At 41.5% G+C, this 22,279-nt stretch overlaps 1 protein-coding gene across 4 annotated transcripts; it reads right to left on the bottom strand.

The window, feature by feature from the left end:
- Positions 1-32: 32 nt before the first annotated feature.
- ttyh1 (tweety family member 1) lies at positions 33-22,081 on the bottom strand. Of its 4 annotated transcripts, XM_012915937.5 has the most exons (16): positions 21,809-22,081; positions 21,095-21,238; positions 16,932-17,096; positions 15,368-15,597; positions 12,557-12,668; positions 10,229-10,566; positions 8,517-8,612; positions 8,336-8,408; positions 6,922-6,997; positions 6,673-6,728; positions 6,288-6,380; positions 6,096-6,188; positions 5,869-6,008; positions 4,537-4,704; positions 2,629-2,707; positions 33-1,096 (listed from the first exon to the last, which is right to left on the bottom strand). In XM_012915937.5, exons 3-16 carry the CDS (start codon positions 17,064-17,066, stop codon positions 1,013-1,015), a joined length of 1,773 nt encoding a protein of 590 aa, XP_012771391.3. In that variant the 5' UTR covers positions 17,067-17,096; positions 21,095-21,238; positions 21,809-22,081; the 3' UTR covers positions 33-1,012. The 4 variants fall into 4 exon arrangements, with proteins under 4 accessions (XP_012771391.3, XP_076746151.1, XP_076746152.1 ...); XM_076890036.1 differs by lacking the exon at positions 21,809-22,081 and having other exon boundaries at positions 33-1,101; positions 21,095-21,772; XM_076890037.1 differs by lacking the exon at positions 21,809-22,081 and having other exon boundaries at positions 33-1,101; positions 4,644-4,704; positions 21,095-21,769.
- Positions 22,082-22,279: the final 198 nt, after the last annotated feature.

The raw sequence follows: 22,279 nt of genomic DNA, 5'->3' as shown, positions 1-22,279 counted from the left end.
GCATTGTGTTGACATGAAGATGAGGACCAGTGTCGGGTTATTGAAGTTATTTTTATTTATATTAGACTCTCGAGTGTAAAAGGATGCCATTCAAAAGGAGCATTGATAACCATACAAACTCAATTCAAGGGTTAACGGGGTCAGAGAGGGAGGGATTCGATGAAATCTCACACCGGTACCATATATACACAAAAACTTCTTGGAGAGATCTCAGAAATCCAACGCTATACATAGTTATTATTGCTAGTTATGGTAGGGCTACTGCAGCACCAGTAGCAAGAATCATATTGCTATGTACCTGCTGTCATGGCATGGGATTTCTAGTTCTCCACCCTCAGCGATTGAGTGGCGGTTCTCCGTTCCGTCATTAAAACAGAGTCACGGCAGCCCTCAAGTTTTTTTGATTTTTTTTGTTTTTTTTTAAAGAGCAAAGATTCATGATTATTCAGATATTACAGACAGTGAGAGATATACAGAGTACCATAAGGTAATACGAGGAAAATACAGAATCGCCACCTATAAAAAGTAATTAAAAAAAAATAAAAAAATCATACCAAGTGAAGGAACTGCATAACCATTCACAGAAAAAAATGTGTCTTGTTGCTACGTGCCAGTGCTTTTCTACAACAATATTTATATAAAAACTCGAAAATAAAGTGGTGGTACAGATACATTTAAGAATATAAAACTACAACGTAGTAACGTCAATACCATTCTGACTTGGCTCACCACAGTTTACACAGTTTGGACAAAAGGGAGGGAGGAATTTAGGCCAAGCACACTTGGTTTAAAGCATAACCAAGCAGCAGAATCACTGTCGGTTGTATCTTTTGCTTTTAATAATAATAATACTAGTAATAATGATAATACTCAGTGGTACTGACGTTACGCACTTTGACACCTAGCATTCATTTTATTTAGATTAGTTTCTTTTTCATTTCATTAAAGTGTCCATTCATAAGAAAACTAAACATTTTTTTTCTATACATTTCCTAACAAAAAATAATAATAATCAACGTGAATACAGGTTCCTCGAATGGGCGGGGTTGGGGTGTGATTGATTTCCCCCGTAACCAGTCAGCATGCTGGGAGAGTACTGCGCTTCCAGAGAACAGGACGGGGTTCAACAGACGAGAGGTCAAGATGGTCCGAAGTTTCAGGGAGAGAAAGTAAAAGAGAAAAAAAAATAGTTTGTTATTCATTCATGTGAACATTGGCTCATCCAAAGCAGAACACGGCACCTATTACGCTCATTTAAAGCATCACCGTTTTATTTTCAGCTCTTTTAGCCTTTAGGCAGCTGATTTTGTCCTCTGGTATATATACGTGTGGCAGATTGGCTGGCCCTCAAACTGATGGTCTAAAGTAAATGTTGCTGTTTTACTTCATTCTTTCCTCAGAAGCAAACTAGACTATAAATCCAAATATGTTCTTTTTTATTTAGCAAAATCTTGACTGGCATTGTTCCCGGTGCATTTTACAGCATTTCTCAGAAGCTGAAGTCTGCCGAAACATCAAAGAATTGCTCAAGCTGTCATTATGAAAGTGAAAGCTTGCTCACTTGTTGAAATCGAGTCATACAGTCATGTACAAAGGAAAGCGTTCAAGTACCATGATAAACGTCAGTCAAGTAATAATAAAGCAGCTTGTAGAAGCACTTTTAACAGCTCTTTCTGCATGACTTTATTGTTCCCTCACATCATTATGGAGCCATTTTGCCCCACTCTTCTCCACATAATTTCAGTCAGGCCTAGGTCTGGATTTTGACCATGCACCACCCAGATTCTTTCGTTTTTTTCTGTTCATTCAGATGTGCTGCTGTGCTTGGGATCATTGTCCTGTTGCATGACAGAATTTGGGCCAAGCTTTAGCTGCCTGACAGATGGCCTCACATTTGACTCTGGAGTACATTGTTACACAGAGTTCAATGGTTGACTCTGTGTTTGGAAGGTGTCCAGGTCCTGTAGCTGCAAAATAAGCCCGTATCATGCCACCTGGACTTTCAACCCTATCTTACAGCTTTTGCCAGGAAGATGGAGTCTGATTTGAATTTTCAAAGAATTACTTTTGCTGTCATAAAATTGAAAGTCTGTTCACCTGTTAGAGCAAGGTTATATGATGGTAGAGATTGCAAGTCTGTACTCTGTGCGCTCTATAACTTAAGCTGAAACCTTGTTAAAACATTGTAAAACTGCTGAGCATGACTAACTTGTCGTGATCAAGGTCACTTAGTAGATTTTTGTGGCACCTTGATCTGCATCTCCTGGTCTTCCTTGACAGATAAAGGTGTTCAGGAGGTCACATATGAGGGGGAGACGCTATTAAAGTCATGCAGTGTCTCTGACAGTATCATAACCTGAAACTTTCCTATGTGCTTTAAAATAACCAGAAAAAACTTGTAAATTGGTTTTAGTTCATTTCCTTTCCCAGTGTTGATAGTTTTTGTTGTCAAAATGGACAAATGTTCTTCCTGATATGCTTTGCACTTTTTAAAGGTTTTAAACTGTTGAAGTAAAAGTGAATCACGTTAGTCCGTTTGCTACTCGTTATCAAAGCGAGCGTGAGCACTAACAGCAATGAAAAAAATGGCACAGAGTGCGATGGTGTCACAGGTACAGAGGAACTCACAGAGGGGGGTGGGGACTGCCTGTCAGTCAAGGGTAGGCTCTCATAGCCAGGGTTGCCATTGGAGGAAACGTTTGGAGTCCTGTATAGAGATAGAAAGAGACAAGGACAGAAGAGAGCGGGAGAAGACGAATAGAGGATAAAGAAGAGAGGGAAAGAAGGGGTGAGACACATTGAGACAGACAGAAGGGGGGTGGGGAGAGGACCGCAGGATGACGAGACCCACGGACAGGTAAAAGGAAAAAAGGAGAAAGAACGATTAGAGAAATAGTGCAGACAACACAGCACTCAGCAGAGCTATTAGTACTACTGGCACTCAGGCAGGACACTGTGAGCACCAGCAGCAGCTGTACAGTCCACTCCTGATGACTGGTGCACAACAGGATTTGCACAATAATCTGCAATTACAGGCATTTAGGACTGGGTATGAATCGCCAGCTGCATTTCAGCCGTTATGTTGCTTTGCTAATGAATTTGTTTATCTGCACGATAAAACCCAGAAAGCTTTTAAAGCAGTCCTGAGCTTCCATTTAAGAGGAGTGGACTGTATTTAGCTGAGTTTCTGAGTTTCTATGTATCTTTGTATTTGTGCGTTAATATCACATATGGAGTCAAGACGATCCACTGCATTAGGATAGTAAGTAAAATTAGTAGCACTAACTATACTTTGATTTTTGCATAAAGGAGTAAAGGGAGGGGGGTCAAAACAAAGTAAGATGAGAAAATTGAAGATATGCAGAGGACTAAAACAGCCAAAAACAAATATAAATAAGGAAGTAAATATATGAGTATAATAATAAAAAAAAAAGAAAAAGAAATGTAGACACCGATTAATTTACAAAATGCGACACAAATTGATGTTCATATTTCTATTATGTACTTTTCATTTATTTAACCAATTTAAAAAAACATGAATTTCTCTTGCATTTATACATTTGTTCATGCCTACATTTCTCTTAAATATTCCTTTTGTATAATCATTGATTTTCCGAGTAGTTTATTTACTTCTTTATGCTTATTTTATTTTGGCTGCTTTGGTCCTCCATATAGAGAGAACTAATCGGGAAGCAGGAGGAATTATGAAGAAAAAAAAGGAGCAGGACAGAGAGAGAGAGATAATAATCTGAGGGGTTTGGACACCACAATGAGGTGAGAGATGAGAGTGATGCAGGAGGGTGTGTGTGGGAGGGGTTACCTATAGTCAACCTGAGCCTCACACCGCCGGAGTTTTTACGAGCGCATCCTCGTCAATGACACCCTGCCCCCCACCCAACACAGCAGCAGCGCACTGCTGTTTAGGAGACAGGACGCCATTTGAGACGAGATCTGTGAAATGACCGAGTGGCCTACGTCGTCTGTCCCGAAACACTCGACAGACGAATAGACAGACACACAGACAGACAGACCTCTGGAGTTGTGTCTGTTTCTCTGCCTACGCTGTAGTCCATAATGACCTGTCTGTGTGTCTGTCTGCAATGCATGTGCTTAACCTGACAGCTCTGTGGATTCAGCCTAATCCTGTGTGTGCATGTGTGTAAGGCAGGAGAGTTTGAACCTGGCTGACTGTCCTGCACTCATCAGTATAGCTATAACTGTGCTGTAATAATGTTCTGAAGGATTTCACACTTCAGCAAAAAGACTATGTGTCTGCACAAAAACAAAAACAGTGCTCCGCCAGTCTCTGAATTTACTCTTTTGTTTTATATTTTCTTGGACTTTTACAGTCTGGGGCTCGGGGGGAGACACCAGTGTAAAAAGCTTTTCATGGATCCAGATGTTGAAACAGAAACATCTGTTTCAGCAACTTCCTCCTCTTGTATTTAAAAAATAATAATTTTAGGGTGTGTGTGTGTGCGCGTGTGCGTTCTCTCTGTCTGTCTGTCTGTGTGTCTGTGTGTCTGTGTTACTCACGGGAGGGGCGGCGCGCTAGAAAAGGGGGGTGTCCACCCTGCCCCTGGGTAATTATAGAAGGGGGCCATGGCCCCTCGCTGAGACCCCGAGGACGTCTGTCTACGTGCCTGATGGGAAGTGAAGGGGTCCTCACTCTCGCTGTCTGAGTCTTCGTACTCCTCTGATTCACTGTCGGCGACCATGAAAGAGAGAAAAAGAGCAAAAATATGACGATACCAAGCTACTGGATTCTGTTTTGAATTTAAAAAGACATCTAATTCTCTCATCTTGCGATCCTGAAGAACTTTAGAAGCATTTATGTCTTCTAGGCTGGACTACTGTGATTCGTTATTAGCAGGATGTCCTACAAACTCCCTGAAAAGCCTTTAGTTGATCCAAAAATGCTGCAGCGACAGTACTGACAGGGACTAGAAAGAGAGAGCATATTTCTCCCATATTGGCTTCTCCTCATTGACTCTCTGTTAAATCTAGAAAGGAATTTAAAATATTTCTCTCACATACAAGATCTTGAATAATCAGGCCCCATCTCATCTTAAAGACTTCATAGTACCGTGTCACTCTATTAGAGCACTTCGCTCTCAGCATGCAGGTTTACTTGTGGTTCCTGGAGTATTTAAAAGTTCAATGGGAGGCAGAGCCTTCAGCTTTCAGACCCTTGTTCTGTGGAACCAGCTCCCAGTTGGGATTCAGGAGACAGACCCTGTCTACTTTTATGGTTCTTAAAAGGGAGTTTTTCCTTCCCACTGTCGCCAAGTCCTTTCTAGCAGGGGGTTGTGTGACTGCTGGGGTTTTCTCTGTATCATTGTTCTTTACCTTACATTATAAAGCACCTCGAGGCAACTGATGCTGTGATTCGGTGCTATATAAATAAAACTGAACTGAATGGAATTGTAATAGGTAATGCTCCAAATGGATTTCATGTATTCAGAGAAAACCAGCTACCACTTCCACCATCCACCCACCCCTGCTCCTGTAGGCTTGCTAAGCACAAAAATACTAAACTGAACCTATCTGCACAAAAGTAAATAAATAAAAATCAGGTTTTATTTAGCAGGAGAATAAACTGCAAGATGTTTCATGCTTCAAATATTAAACAGCAATATCTGCTACAGAGAAACACTTCTAGAGGAAATGCATTACTAGGCAAAATAGGCAAAACTGAATGACAACACTGTGAATCAGACAAATGTAAATAACTTCTACTAAAGACCAGTTCTTAAAGACATAACAACAATGTCCTACTTTTACTTGTGCTTTCAGTGTCAGTATTTATACCCCACATTTCTATTGTGTTACACTGGAGACGTGCACTTTACTGATTTTTTTTCTCACCTGGGGAAGCTCCTCCAGGCACCAGGTAGAGAGCAGAGGATGGCAGTGAAGGCCAGAGCAGAGAGAAAAGAGTAAAGGGAGAGGTAGAGCAATCCCTCCATCCCATCATAGCACAGGCCTTTCAGTGAGTCAATGTAGTCCTAAAATAAAATGGCAGAAAAATACAGAAATGAATAAATGAGAACAGAGCAGCACAGTAGCGAGCAGTGCCGAGTTCTTCTGATCACCTTATTCAGACCCCGGCAGTTCAGTAGTGCCACCAGCTGATGAAAGTTGCCCTCTGTTGAGTTGAGTATCTGTTGAACATCCCTGAGTGATTTCTGCAACGACATAGAAATTCCAGAATGTGAGAAAACCACCGAGGAGGCGGTCCACGTGCAGAAAATGTAGTATTTCATAAAAGTAAGTAGTGCACATACCTCAGCTTTGGGGAACTGTGTGAGAGCATTTCTGTCCAGACTGGAGAGATGTGTGTGAATGTTTGAGAGTGCCCTCTGTGACTGGGTCAGCAGCTAAAGCCAACAAGTCAATATAGTCAGTGGAAATCAGAGGTTTTATTTGGCATTGTTTCTCAAACATAACATTAATGTGCTGAGAGTGTAGCTACTTGTCGAGGGACTAAATAATTTAAGGACAGGACACGTAGCAACAGCTGTGCATCCTGTCCTCAGTTTTATTTTTCCCCTCCAACTGCCCTTCAGAAACTTTGACATACTATCTGCTCACTCCCTTTGAATCACTCTGGGTAAGAGAATCAGCAAATGCCTGCAAATGTAATACGCTGACTGGCAGAGGTGGCATTACCTGCTGGAATGGACTGTTCATGCGCCTGTTGCAGGTCAGGTAATAATCCAACACGTCTGGGTGGCCAACAAAACAGCAGTGTACAAAAGATCAATGCACAATAGGAAAAAATGCGGAAACAGTCATCTGTCATTATATTGGATTCTGCTAGCAAAAGCACATTTGGGGCAGGGGGTAAATCAAGTGCATGGCAGGCATGGAAAACAACTAGATTTTCCAGAAAGTGTTGCTCAGAGAGGGAATCTGTACCTGAGCTGGTCCCACTGTTGAAGTGGGTGGAGTTAAGGACAAACGCGTTTGGATCTGAGCAGAAGTCACTGAGAGCCTGGCGAGAGTGACGGGGAGAGTGAGAGAGGATGACAGGAGGATAGCGAGAGTGAGGAAGAGGTGAGGTGGAAGAGAAATGATCAGATAGGAAAACATTTGTAGACACAGTGACCAACTGACATACTTGTCTCTACAGATAACTGACAGCATTGGACAACACAGCAGCAAATATCGACACCCCCCTCCTCCCACGCGCTCCTCTTCTGCTGTTAGATCGCTCTTTCATTTAGCTTCTTTTTTAATATCATCTGTGTTTTTGAGGTTGGCGCACTTCGGTTCAGAGAGTGTACTCCCACAAACTCTCTCAGCCTGAGATCGCCCGACCAGAAGAGGGTGCAAGAGCCACACAGGGAGTCTGCTGACGGAATGAGAAAGCGACGATGTTGGCCAGAATAAGGTTGAGAGGCCCACAGCTGGCCTATTGTTTCCCTGTCAGTGACCAGGGACAGAGCAGCCCTGTGTGGACCCACAGGCCTTGGGACATCTCCCGGCAGCCCCACATGACACTGAGACTCTTAAACTGAGCAGCCATGCAGAAAAACACCCACCCTTTACTCTTTTTTCACACGCACACCAACAAAGTCTCCTCTTCAAAGAGAATGGGCGCTTTTAAAAGAGAAATAGTTCATATGGACAGCCCTCTGTTTTGGACATAAAAATGCTCTTTATGCTCTTTGTTGCTGGTAAATGTCACCATCTAAAACTGGCTCGACTGCTGATGATAACAAATGGCACATTGATGCATTTTCTATACAAGTGGAAAGTAGACCTTCAGGCAAACACTGTCCATTTAAAACTTTATTTTACAGTACAAATTTTTTTGTATGCTCACTGTAAAGACTTGTGGAGCCAAATGCCTTCGCAAGTTGACGGTTTCCCCACTCTCTGTCTCTCTCTATCACTTACTTCGGCTTGCTCTCGCTCTAAAAGTGATCTCAAGATGCACTCTCCTGCTCCTCCTCTCCCCTCCTCACTCTTGTTGAAAGCACTTCTCTATCTTTACTTCTTGAAGCCAACAACCCACACACTTGCAAACACACTTGCATGTAAAACACGCACTTTGCTGCATAAACACACTTTGTTCGCAAACGCACTTGTGCACACGCACATTGAATCTTTAATCTCTGCCCCATTTTCCTGCCTCCTTGGTCCTCTGCAATGACTGCAGCGTTCCCTAGGAGGCAGGTCTTTTCACAGTTTAGCACAATAGGCACAGAATTCACACATAAGCACATATATGCACATTACTTTGGCTTGCCATCAGGGGTCGGCCTCCTAAAGCTCTCTTCTCTCCGCTATAGCCAGCCTGTATCGCAGTTTTACTGAGTCTACTCACCACCACAGTGGCTGTCTCCAAACCCAGGGAGCCCCAGCTTAGGAAGAGGGCCAGCCAAGCCAGCACTGTCATCCTGTGGATGGGGGGGGGACAGAAACTCTTCAACCAAGAGGACACCCATTGCCATCAATCCAGTTTTTGTGTGGTATGTGTCTAAAGATACAAATGTGTGTGTACTCACAGGATGAGCAGCCAACGGGCTTGTTTGGCGAGTCCCAGCAGGATGAACAGACAAACTATGAGGTCAAGGAGCAGCAGCAACACATAAGACAGCCACCTACAACACACACACATATTACTGTGTGTTAATTACAATATCAATCCTTGCTTAACAGCAACTTGACCAAAATTTTACTTAAAGTCCAATCAACATTTTTCTAATATGGGATATCCATCTATCCATCCACCCATATCTACCCATTTATACATTCATGTACCTACATCTGTCTATTTATATATCAATCTATCATCTTTCCATCCATCCATCCATAGATTCACACCCTACCTATCTACCCATGATCCACCCATCTATTTTCTATCCATCTATATACCTTTCTACATGTCTGTACATATCCATCACCATTTATCATCAATCCATACTTGCATACAAGCTACTTAATAGAAAACATCACATCTTACTATCATAGCACAACTGCTATGTTGTGCCCATTAATCCCACAGTTTCTGAAAGCAAATTTCTGTTTTCTTAGGTTTTTTTTTTAGTAGCAATTGCAATGTTTTTATGGATTTTGAATCCTCTGGCCATGATGAGTTTGCCTCAACAATGGGGGGATAAATGCGGCAGCAGTGTTTACAATAGTGTTTACAACTAGAAAAAACCATGTGGAAATGTTTTTTTATCTTCCTGGTAAAGTAATTATGCTTTATGAACTTGTTTACTTGCGATGGAGCTAGTTGCATTTAATATCTAGTTTTTAATTTAAAAGTCCTGGTTTTACTGGGGACATGAATTATAAGTTGATCAAGAAATAAATAAAAGTGATTTTCACTTTTATTTGACCAATTTTTGAGGGCGAAAGAAAAATGCTCTTTGAAAAATAAAATATAATAATTTAACCAATGTATGTGTCTTTTCCCCAAATCACCAACGGGCAGATCTGATCACATTTTGATTCTTCCGCCTGATCTTGGATAAACATTCAGTCACCAGCAATTGTTCCCAGAATCAAAACTGCTGCCTGTGTAAAATGAGTCAGGAGGAGCTTGAACTTTCCTTCCCCTCTCCCTGCAACAAGGGAACAATCTGCTTTGTTTATGAGGACATTATTATTACTTGACTGACGTTATTTATCTAAGCTAGGATATACTTGTTAGCTTTTATTTATCAACTGAAATGTTTCCAATATGGAATATAAAAGCAGCCCGTCAACATAACATAACTGGGGGGGAAATGGCATTACATCAACAAGCACATCTTAATAAACATGCAACATTTATGAGGGGCTGGGGCAGGACGTCTGGCAGCCTCTCACAGCATCGTAGGAATAAGAGTGTGGCTGTGTTTGCAGACAGCTTGTACATGTGGAAGTTTGTAAGGCAAAGAGGTTTTTGCAGAAATACATAAACACCTTCCGACCCTGACAAGGTAACCTGAAAGGTAGCTGTTAATTTCTATTTTTAAAGCACTGGGTATAAATCTCATGGGCTTTTCTAACTGTAACAAATAATTCTCTCATAAACAAGTAAAAAAAAAAAACCAAAAGCTCACATTGTCACATTATCTCAGGCTGTAAAAGCACTAGTTTGGTATTTGAACTGGTGTAAGAACTGCTTCTTTTCACCCCGTGAAAATGCTGCATGAATAATAGATCAGTCATTCAAACTGATAAACTGTATTATTAATTTATATTATCCTGAACTGTCCAGCCTTACCTGTAGTCCTCATTGACCATCAGTGTGTTGGCCGCCCAGCCAGGTGAGAAGGGGCTGGCCATTAAGCCGCTGTTAGGCACCACTGTAGGCGCCACAGAGGGCGGTACCGGGGTCAGAGGCGTGATGGACGCCCCGCTGATACCGCTGTCATTCCCCAGCCCAGTGTCAATGCTGGACCGAGCCAGGGAGATGGAGGAGAGGAGGTTGATGACGTTCTCAGATAACCTCCGGCAGTTCCGCGTCGAAACCAGGAAGGGTTTGCTGCCAGTAAATAACTCCTCCATCGAGGCCAGTGGTCCAGAGATAGACAGCTGAAGTCCAGTAATTGTGTCTGAAATCTTGAGGGAGGAAGGAGGAATGTGAGGGGAGTAAAGTAGGACTGAAACCACAAAGTGAGCTTGATGATGCTCATAGGGTCATAAAATCCTGGTGTAGGAAACAGAGAGCTAAAGATGTTGGACATCCTCGGCGCCTCAGAATGGCTCTCATAGTCTATAATGCAAATTTACACTTATCAAACTTCTGAATACTTCACTACTTCTCATATGTGTTTGCTATCTTTATGTCTCTGTCTCCATATTTTAAGGTCTTTTCGGGACGGTTGTGGTTTTCATCCCGTTAGCAGTGATACGCTGCAGAAGTTGGAGTTTAATTTGGAGACCGTGCTGCTCTTTCATCATCCTTATCCTTACCTAATGTTTTTGGGATGTCATCTTGCTGTAGGGTGAACTGATGCCCCAGCCTTACTTTACAAAAGCACTACTTCCTGCAGTACAGTACTGCCCTAATAAAGAATGAAACATCACATCAACATAGTTTATCCCTAAAAGTCTTTGTGCAAAGGTTGAGGCAACTGTAGGAATAGTTTGCATTATGTTTCTAGTGGTGGAGGAAAGCTGTCATGTAAAACGATTAGTGATTCGCAAAAAAGAGTTTTTAAAGTTACTGCAGAAATTTGATTTTTTTTTTTTATTAATTATTGAATCAATTACTTTGTATTCTCTAACATCCCCACTTTGGTCTCATCCAAAGGACATTGTTCCACGAGTCTTGTGGTTTGTTGAGATTCAACTTTGCAAACCTAACCTCATGAAAAGACTTTCTACTGCAACCCTCCAAACAAGCCACACCTGTGCAGTCTTTTTCTAATTGTACTACCACCAACTTCAACATTTAACATGCTATCTGATGCCTGTAGAGTCTGAGATATAGCTCTTTGGGGGTGTTGTAGTTTCTCTGATCATGCAGTGATTCTGAGCCTGGAGGTAATTTGGGAAACAAACCTGAATTCATAAACAAACCTGAATTCTCCAATTTGAGGAAAACTCAGTTTTATTTTTTAACCAAAATCAACAGATTTTGTAAGCCTTGAAACTTCGCTTCACTTTTGCAAAACGTTTTAATTTTGAGGTTCAATTCAGGGTTTCTTTTTTTCAGTAGTAAAATATGGCCAAATATTATTCCACTGATCATATCAATCATCACTAGAAACACTGCTTATAAAGAATAATTCGTTGAAGGTTAGGAGTAGATTGAATAAAGTATCTTTCTCTTAACTTTTTTCACTACTTCTCTAAACAATTTCAAGTGTGTAATTATTAGAAGTGTGGTCGATTGTCTCATTTTTTGTACCACATATTGTATGTATATTTTTTCCATATCTTCCTACAGTTTCTCAGGTGTTAGTTTAAGAGCTGATGTAACTCTTCATGTATATTCTTTGCATCATGCAGTGGTATTTCTCATGCAATGCAGCAAATCTGCTTTACAGAGAGTAATCTGTTCTCTCATGTAAACATAAATCTGCACTCTCACACCACGTTATTGCACTGTGCACTACACTATTCATTTAAATGGATTGCTTTTTTTAATGTAATAGTTTATTTAAGTATTTAACTCCTTGTTTCAATTGACCTTATTTTTTCAGCTTTGTTGAGTTTCTTTCTTTTATGCAGTTAGCCATGCTGTGTTGTATTGAACTATAAAATGCAATTTAATGTACTTATTAAAGTAATTTTGTTATAGGCTTTCAATTGAGCCAACATTTACAATGAATAGAGTATATCTTCTCTAATTCATGTGTAATATGCACAGATTTGCTGGCCTGTGCCATTTAGTAGTTTGACACATAAACCACTGTCTGACCACAGAGATCAATGAAGCAGAAGTTTGTATCTGATTTTCTTTCCCTCTCTGCAGACCTGATGAACAAATTCAGCCCATCTGTCTTCCTCTCTCTCACACTCTGTCTCTCTCTCTCACACACACACACAGTCATACAGGGTAGATACTTTGCATGACATTTTACTTGCAGAGAGCACCACTCACCAGCAAATCGATGGAAGCTAGCGTATAATTGGCTGTGAGAAGAGACGAGGTCAACTGATACATCCCATCATTAGCCTCACTGTTGCCATAGAAACCGATGCCTATGGCAACACTGCGTGAGAGAGGGGGGGGGGGGGGGGGGGGGGAACATGAAAACATTGTGGGAGGGTGACAGGGAGAGAGAAAGAGGGGGACAGGAGAACAGATAGCAGAGGCATAAATGTAATGTTTAATTCAGCGTGGATGTACATTTTAAATGAATGTGACAGGAGGAGATAGAGCTGGTGAGGATGTCATATGTGCGCTCTGGGTGAGCATACCATCAGTGGTGAGCAGGGGATGGAATAAACAGTTGATGGGAGAAAAAAGATGACTCACAGCATCGGCAAGGAAAATATTCAAAATGTAAAACATAGCGACGTGTTTACACATTTCTCTGTTATTCAAATATTCAGATTAAGGCCCAGGCCAGATGTTCATCAAATCCCCTCAAACCCAAGAGGAATGGTATGACCCAATCTCCCACAAAGTATGTGACCCAGATTAGAAAGCGGAGGGGGGGGGGGGGGGGGGGAAGAAGGAATGTGCGCCTGCGTCTGTGTGTGCTTTGCATTTCAAACTGTCAAACCTAAATGCTGTCTAATGCAGCTGCATTTTAAAAATGACACACGCTTGTTTCATACTGGAGGCTAAAGGTTACCATCTGGAGAAAACAGGAGGACAATAAATATTTGTTAACAGTAAACCGCAGCACAATTTCTTCATTCAGTCCAGCACAGAGAGCCTTATTGAGCATCAGAGGAGACGATGACTATGACATCACATTATGCTCCATAAGGGGGAGACACGAACCAACTCAAACACCTACAGTCTGCATGTGCTGAAATCATTAAAGCAGCCGAAATCAAATCGGCAGCACATTATTTCCTGTGATGTAGTCTCAGTGTATATAACTAGGCAGGCAATGGACTGGAATATAATAACAAGTGCTGCTGAAGCTTTAAATGGCACTATAATTTTCTTATGCAGCTGGGATGGAGCTTCAGACTTAAAATGTCTGATGGGGAGCAGAGCTTACTCTGAGTGACTCACACTTCCGTTAAACTGCAGTGCTTTGGACAGATGTCAGGCAGCAATTTTGTGCAATATACAGTGAACACAATGTACTGACTTGATGACTGCATGGTCACCGGAGCTGCAGGGAACACCGGTGGGTAAATGACTGCTGTACCGTAGGTGGGAGAGCTGAGATCATCCACAAACACACTTTAATGCCAAAACACACACAGCTAACAGTGCAATTGTTGCCCTGTGGTTGGGAAACAGCAACGTCACATGACTGTCAGCTGCTGTCTGGGCCAGTCTTTATTATAAACACATCAGTGACTGAGTGAGAGACGGAAAGAACACATGACGATGGAGATGATGGAGGTGACAGCTTGTGATTCACAGCTTCACTGCTGTTGGAAAGCAAAGTACATTTAATACAATAAGTTTAATTCCACGGGGAGCTTCATTGCAGTTTTCTAGTTTATTTTATCATATTTAAGGCAATTTGATATACTGCATAGAAGTGGATGTTTTCCCTACAAATTGAGGCCAATGCACAAGCACTATAAATCTGCATTGTTTCTGATGGCCTGCAGGAGGCGATCTACGTGGCAGCAGCCCAATATTATTTAAGACTGTGAGAATATTACCCTAATTCTAAATTAATTTAACACCTCAGGAACTTTCCTGACAACTTTATGGTCTCAATAGATATTTTCAAGTCTTCTTTAATAGAGCATGATTACAAATTATGGTCAAATTCACAGTTAAATAGGCAATGAATCAGAGAGTGGTTTACTGTTGGAGTGGCTGATAGGATATCCTAGCGTGTGTTTATAATTAAATAGCTGTGAAATTGTTTTTTGCATTCTTTAGTCTTAAAAAGCTTTGGGTTCATGATGGTTAAAACATTATGGTTTAAAAACCAAAAGAAATATTACAGATTAATTCTGGTTTGACCCAAGTGTGCTGATCTATATACTATCAACACAGATTTAACTTCAAGTATAATTTCCATCCTGCTGTATTTTTAGATGGTTGAAAAACATGTTTTAGACTCCATAAACGTATCGATGAAACGTACAAAGCAGTTATGTGTTTTTATCTCCAATTATAATTAAAAAGTAGAGTTAACTGTTGTGAATTATTTCTCTCTAAAATGTAGTTAATGAAAAATTATGATGCATCAAAAATGAATGAATGACTATGTAGGTATGCAACTTGGCTCTGTGCAATTATTTGATGTAAATTAAATATTGGATGGATGGATGGATGGATGGGTATCGATGAAAGAAGAGGGATAGGCAGACAGGTGCATGGATGATGACTAACCCATATCAATAAAGATGTGGTTTGATATCCATTAAAATAGTTTCTGGGTTTTTCAAAGGTAGCTGCAAAGGCAGAGACCACCCTCACTCTGACAGAAACTGTTTAGTTCGAAAAGAGCTTCAAGGGTTACTCTGAAGCATTCAGGAGGTAAAGAGCTAAAGGGAAGGTGCCCTGAGATAAAATTACTTTTTCAATGAGAGGATGAACTGGAGGGCTGCACCAAGGCCCAGTTTTTGATAGATATTGGTTTGAGCTGTGACTGATGCAAACTGACTCTAGAGGAGTCTATAGATAAAAAATAATGAGCCAGAAATGAGTGTGATTGGTTCTGTTTGAGAAAAACATCTGAATACTTCTTCAACTACTGCCAAAAGGCGTCGTGTGTACATTTGCCAGGAAGTACAGTAACGTCTAAAAACTCTTTCTCACCAGCAGAGCGTGACAGCCGCCACCGCCACCCACGTGACACAGCAGATTCCCCGCCCCTTCTTCCCACTGTAACCGTGACCCGTGCTGCCATCCTCATCCTCCTCCTCTTCTTCTGATCCTTCGTTCCGGTCACCACGGTGACAGCAGCAGTAGTGTATGAGGAAGGAGAGAACCACCAATAGGGAGATAACAAGAGCGATGGCTGATAAACTGGACAAAACCAGCAAAGTCTGAAAAAAGGAAGAGGAGGGGGAAAATATCAGAGGATGAGTCAGTGAATATAAAAAAAAGAAAAGAAAAATGGCACTTTGATTCCATTTTTACAAGAATACTGACTAATCCTGTTAAATTTCAGTGCTTGTCAGATTGTCCTGCCTCCACTAACAGCAGGAGATGGTTATAAAAAAGGTGTGAGGATATAAATCAAGGATACAGACACATATAATGCATACCCCACAGGATTAATGCAACTTGTTTCAAAGATTTTTACCCCTGAATGCCCATCAGTCTGTGCACCCTGCTGGATTCTAATGTCACTGAGCCATTTCAGCCTTTTGCTTTTCATCAGGCTTCACGTCATGAAATCAACACAGCTGAAGCCACATATCAGCCACATATCTACAGTATTATCCTCCATCCATCTGCCCCATTCCTCCACCTTCCCTCCATTCTCACCTCATGTCCTCTGAAGCCCGTCCCCTTCGCTCCACTCCCCCAATCCCTCTTTCCCCACGTTCTCACTCGTTCCCACTCTCTTTCTCTCCCCCCTCTCTTTCTTTCTATCCACACCACTGAATCTCTATTAATAATCTGTGACCTACTTAAATACATTCACTGCCAGTCTCTCTCGTTCCCACTCTCACTCACTCACTTTGCCTTCCCTCTCTCTGTCTCTCTCGCTCTCTCTCTCTGCCCGGCTTTCTATTCGGAAAACAACCTTGCATTACTCATTCCCTCTCTCTGAGCACTTTCAGTTTCTTTTGTCTTTCTGTTCTGCAGGATAATTTGAGTCCCCCCCTCCACCTCCTCTTTGTACCGCAGAGAAGTCACAAACACTGTGAGACATGGCTAGCTGGAGCGCTTGCATGAGCGCTTGCTGGAAGAGAGGGATGAACCTTGCATTTTACAGCACAAACAGGACCATGAGCACAATAGCAGCTGTGGAAACCTTCCAGCGGGTTCCCGCCATGTTGAATATCTTGCACTACCTGATACCAAATTGCATAAAATAGCTCCAATCGGTATGGTTCAAAAGGAGGATTAAAGCATCAAAATCAAGGTATAGAAATGAGGAATGACAAGATCTGACATACTGCACCAATAATTATGCTTTTAAAGGCCTGTAAATGCCATTATCATATTGCTACAGGTTGCTCTGACATGTAGAAATTTGTGGAACAATTTATAGCCCAATGTGCCACAAGTTGTAGTAAAATATCAATTGTATCTGCAACTGCAAATTGAGTAACAGGGCTGTAATTATTATGCGATCTGGCACCTCAGGCTGGACAGCCACAGCACAGCATGTGGTTACAGTGTGGCACGAGTGGCAGGTGTCGGTTACCTGCTGGTACTCCCAGCTGACAGGGACAAAGACGTTGTCCCTCATCTGCATGGAGAAGTCCAGCCGGGGCAGGGCGTGACATATTCTCACCCACAGCGAAGGGTTATAGCTGGGTACCGTAGTCATGGTAGCCATTTTCTGCTGCCACCAGTCCCCTCCTCCACCCTATAGGAGGCAAGAAAGAGGGGTCAGAATAACCAGGATGTGAAGAATGGAAGAGAGGAAAGAGGTTCAGGAGGGATGAAGGTCTTCCTGAGCACAAGGTGAAGCTGAGAGGAAAGAGAGGTTACTATTAATGTCTTCAAGCATCATTTGCAGGTGATAACTAGACTTCATGACAAACAATTGCCTGAGATGAGTAGAAAACTCGATCAGTCCAAAGCAGCTGTGATTCCAAGCTGTGACACAATCAGTCTCAGCATCCGAGATATTCTACTTTTTTTAAAGAAACGTATGTTTCTGGTGTTGCTTTTGCTTAAGGTGCCTCATCGTTTGTGTTGCTCTTAATTACCTCCTAACCATTGCTCTTATTGGTTTTTAATTGTTGCAGTTTTATTACACTTTTATAATTTTGTTGATTAGTTTTTAAGCTTTGCTAAAGATTTTTAAAAGGTTACTATTTTGTTGGCAACTTTCCCTTTTTTACCTTTTATCTTTAAGTTTAAAACATTGTTTTGTTAGTTTCACTGGTCTATTGATCAAATTAAATGTTAAATAATTCCATTAATACATGATCAGGAGATCTTTGTGTTTTATAACATCTTAAACTGGTGGGATTAAATAAATGTGTACTTCCTCCCACTAGTTTTTTTGATCTGTAACAGTTGAAGCAATATTGAAATGCATTAGCTTTAATATGTATAGCATTTTTTCTCTTCTTTTCTTTGCTAAATAAACTTTGAATATTGTTTACATGATCGAAATAAATTAAGAAAAAAAAAAAACTTAAAATATGTGGAGTTTTGTGACAAAAATATTTAGAGATGAAATCAAATTTTCTTAATTTTTTTGCCTAGTTGCAAAAAAAGAGATCTTTCATAGGGCCAACTGGCAGTTGTTTGGTTAGCCACAGACCACATGGGCATAAATTCGGTCAGCGCTGACTCCCTGGTTCAATATCTGGCAGACTAGACTTTCATGCATACTGACTCTCTTTCCTCACATTTATTTTGTCTCTCTCCACTTGTAATATTGAATAAAGTATAAAATACGATCAAAAAGCAAATACAATTAGATTTAAATGCACTGACTTAAAGAAATATAGATAACATTGTTATTTATGCCATTCCTTTCTGTAATATAATGAATAGTAGTATGTGACAAGCCTCTGCATGCAGGGAACGTATAGTTCGGGGTCTCTAAAGTGTGTTTTCTGGAGTACAAAGTAAAGAAAAACCGCAGACAAGGTACAGTGAAGGCTATGAAAGAGAAAAGGCTGCACAATTCTTGACCATCTCCCCCACTGTTCAGCGCATCTTACTAAAGCTGGTCAAGGGGAGGGGGTGAAAGTAGGGTAAATACAAAGGGCAAATCCGGTTAGCTAAAACACACACTGGAATACTCATTACAATAAAGGAGCAGAGATGGAACAGAGGGCAAGACAGAGTCTGGTAGGCTTCTGATACCGGCTGCCCAGATTAAGAGACCGTCAGAGCTTTACTGTTCGACAAAGGAGCATTTTTAGGCGGCAGGAGAGACAACCATTCACAACAACAGCACTGTCACTTAAATATAGAGGCTATACAGAGCAGCTCAATGCTGATATCACAGACCGATACAACTCTGCCTCTAATCACTATTCAATAACAAAAGAGACCCTGAACTGATGGCCTGTGTTGGATTTCTATGTTTTAAAGCCACTGTGATTTGTCCAGTAGCTTCAGCTAGCACAATGTTCTACTTAAGAGAGACTTTTTTCACTCTCCCTATTGAGTCACCCACACAGTGGCTCTGGTTCTTACAAGCCACTGCACATAACTGTACTAAATACTGTGCGTGATAAAAGTTTGGATTTTGCCACATGTCACATTCAAAGCCCGAACAGTTTGGCCATTCAGATTTTTGCGGCCCAGAACGAGTTAACGGCTCACCCACGGGGCAGACAGGGCTTCTCTAAGCCCATTACAATAAGCCTGTTCACCTTAATGGTTCCAGCAGCCCAACTGTCACAAATCAAATCACAGCCAACACTCCATTTCCCTTATTAAAACTGTGCTGAACATAATGGTTCACACACTGTGAGAACTACATCCATCCAACACAAATCAGCAGTGTAAACAGACTTCTGTAGTAAGTCATCCAGTATTACGTTTCCTACTGTACCATTTATCTTAAGTGTGTTTATTAGGTTATCTATATTGAAGCATGTCTATGAGATGCATTTATCAGACTTTGAGGGTAAAAGCTCTTTGAGATCCATAACAAGTAAAGGACTAATTCAACATCAAAGGAGAACCTGATGAGAAGTGGGTCAGCGTGGAAAAGCACTTCCTTTGACGAACAACAATGCAGTGAATGTCACTGTGAGGCCCATCAGTGGTAACAGAAGCAGAAAACCTCACATAAATGCCATTGCTGAATAGTTAATGGTAAAGAGATATGAGTCAATAGCCTGAGAGCGCAGCTATCTGGATCAATTCATGCACAAAATTAAGCCGGTCAGGGTGAGAGAAAGAGGAAATGCACAGTTATGATAGATGTCTGGTCAAAGTTCAGGTAGGATTCTGCTGCAACCCAAAAAGTAGAGGAACACCTAACGAGGCGCTGATGGAAGTTTAACGGGAAGGGGTGGGGGGTGGTTACAGTCCAGGAGGAGCTCCAGTTACTCAGCAGTTGTCATAGATAAAAACCCTCAAGTTGACATGATGTTTCCTGCCAGCTTGTTATTATGCCAGCTACCATTGCGTAACTGAAGGCAAATAAATGTGATTTTAGGCACAGTTGGTGGAGAGAAAAGATGAAAAAAGGAGAAGGAAAGAACACGAAAGACAATGAAAGAGATGGAGGAAAACCACAGATTCTCACCATGGCTCTGAGCTCTGAGAGATAACTAACTAACTAACTAACTAAATAAATAAATAAATAAAAAGAAAACAAAGCAGGAGAACAAATGTGTTGTCTTCTGTCTGTGCAGAGCTCAGAAAACACAGATGATGTAGTCAGTTGGTTTATACAAGACTCCATGATGTCTGAATTTTTTTAAAAAAGGGCCATTTTGTGAGGCAGCTAATGGGAATAAGGCTGAAGCATCTTCTGTCAGCTGAATTTAGGATCATCTTTAGCACGAGGAAAATCATTCTGCACCTTTTCTTTTTTTTATGAGGCTACATCTCTTTGAATCACAAGATATAAATAATGCTGTTGGCTTGCTGCTGGAACTATGCTCGTTTGCAGTCTGGGCTCATAAAACCTGTTATCGTTCACATAACAGCCTGTGCGTGGAGCTTCTTAAAACCAACCTTGATAACCAGAATTTATGAGACAACATTAAAAAAAAACCCTCTTGACACTTCATCAGCCAGAAGAAATTCAGTAACATCTCTGTATAGTTGAATCTCTCGCCCATGTAAAAGCCGAGGGACAGTCAAACCTCAAAATAAATTTCTACCTCACATCTATGTTCAAAATTAATGTTCAGCTGCAACAATGAACCTTCAAAGTCAGCTGACCGAAGGTAAGCGAGTGCAGCTCGTACTCAGAAAGTCAGTGCAAATCAAAGCTGTGATGTGTGCGAGGGGTCCAGCATGGCATGAAGTTGAGGGTGAGACAGTTTGTTCCCACTGATGACAATAAATCATCCTGCAGATGGTGAAAATCATGAAAAAAGATAAGCTCCAAGTCATATGAAACTCCAATTAGGTGGAAAAAACATTGGATTTCCCTGAGAAACTGCAATAAAACTCATTACAGCATTTTCACATTACTCTGATAGGCAGCAGACCCATATTAAGTGTCATGGTTGGAAAAGATAAGCATGGATCTCCTTTGGCAACACAGTCTAATGGTGTCATGATCATCCATTAATCATATTTGCCAAGATAAGCGTGAGCCCAAATTGGGAAAACACTGTGATTTGGCATAATGTACATTTTTAATTGGCCAATGTCTGCATGTACATCAGCAATTAAGCCAGTAATCGGCAAAGAGAGGGGTCAGTCTCTTACCTCTGTCGGTTGTGTTGGGAGGTTTCTCTCTCCTTCGGTCTCTTCTCTTTGCCGGCGTCCGTGAAATATTTAACCACTCAGAGAGGTATACTGCCAGCCATCACCGCCTGATGCTCTTGAGAAAACATCATCCTGAAAAAATGGCTTGGAGACATGCCAAAAATATGACAAAAAGCACAAAAATGAAGACGGCAATTCTGGTAGTTATTTAAATATTAAATGGCCGATAAGTGTCTGGTCGTCTGATGACAGTAGAGAGGTGCTTGTGTTGATGGATGGGAGAGGATCTCTGAGTGAGCGCGAGTGAGTGAGAGTGGGAGAGAGTGAGAAAGAGGGAGAGAGAGAGAGAGAGGGGGAGAGAGAGAAAGGGGGATTAAGATTGAGGAGACACCCCTAAGGGACTCTTTATCGTTGCACTGTAGCCCTTCATAGCCTAACACCCGAGCGACTTCACAACACCGCAGTGACACGATATTACCCAAAGATAATTAATCTGTTAACGCGGATTAGCGGAGTCTAACCCCTCGCTGACTTCATAGCTGGGGCGCACTTCTAATGCCGACCACCACCAACATCAACCTGACCAATCTCTCTCCAGAGCACCAGACTGAACCCTGACCAGATTAACAAGAGAAAGAGTAAAAATGCAAAGCTGCCGGCCAACTGTGTGCACTAAACAAATCAGGAAAAAGAGATTTTTAGAAATCCACTCACACGCTGGATACACAATAGTGAACTCCTCTCTCAGTCTGATGAGGGCTAATGAGAGGAAGAGATGCACAGAAAAATGGGGGAAGAGAGGCACACTGAGAAGAAAACGGGGAGTGGGAGATGCAGAGAAAGGCAACATGAAATACTGAGTAGAAGAAAAAAAAAAAGTGGGTTCCCAGGGAGTGATGCTGAGAGAAAGAGGGAGGGAGCCAGAGATGGAGTGAACAATGAACAGAGAGGGGCAAAGCAGCATGCAATGGATTTGTAGGCAAAACCAGTTTTCAGCGGAGGCTGCAGGACAACATCAACAGTGATTCAGAGACTGGGAGGCAGCGGAGAATGTGCAACAACGTGACACAAGTGATGGGAGTGCACGGATAGAGATGTTCAGTTGGGTCGCGGGTGGGGGGGATTGGACTGAGAAAATGCAAATTGACGACATAATGTTGCAGCGAGAACGAGTTTAAAAAAAAA

Source organism: Maylandia zebra, linkage group LG11 (assembly GCF_041146795.1).
Source record: "Maylandia zebra isolate NMK-2024a linkage group LG11, Mzebra_GT3a, whole genome shotgun sequence".
In the NCBI taxonomy this organism is placed as follows: domain Eukaryota; kingdom Metazoa; phylum Chordata; class Actinopteri; order Cichliformes; family Cichlidae; genus Maylandia; species Maylandia zebra.
This window is presented reverse-complemented; position numbering and strand designations above follow the sequence as displayed.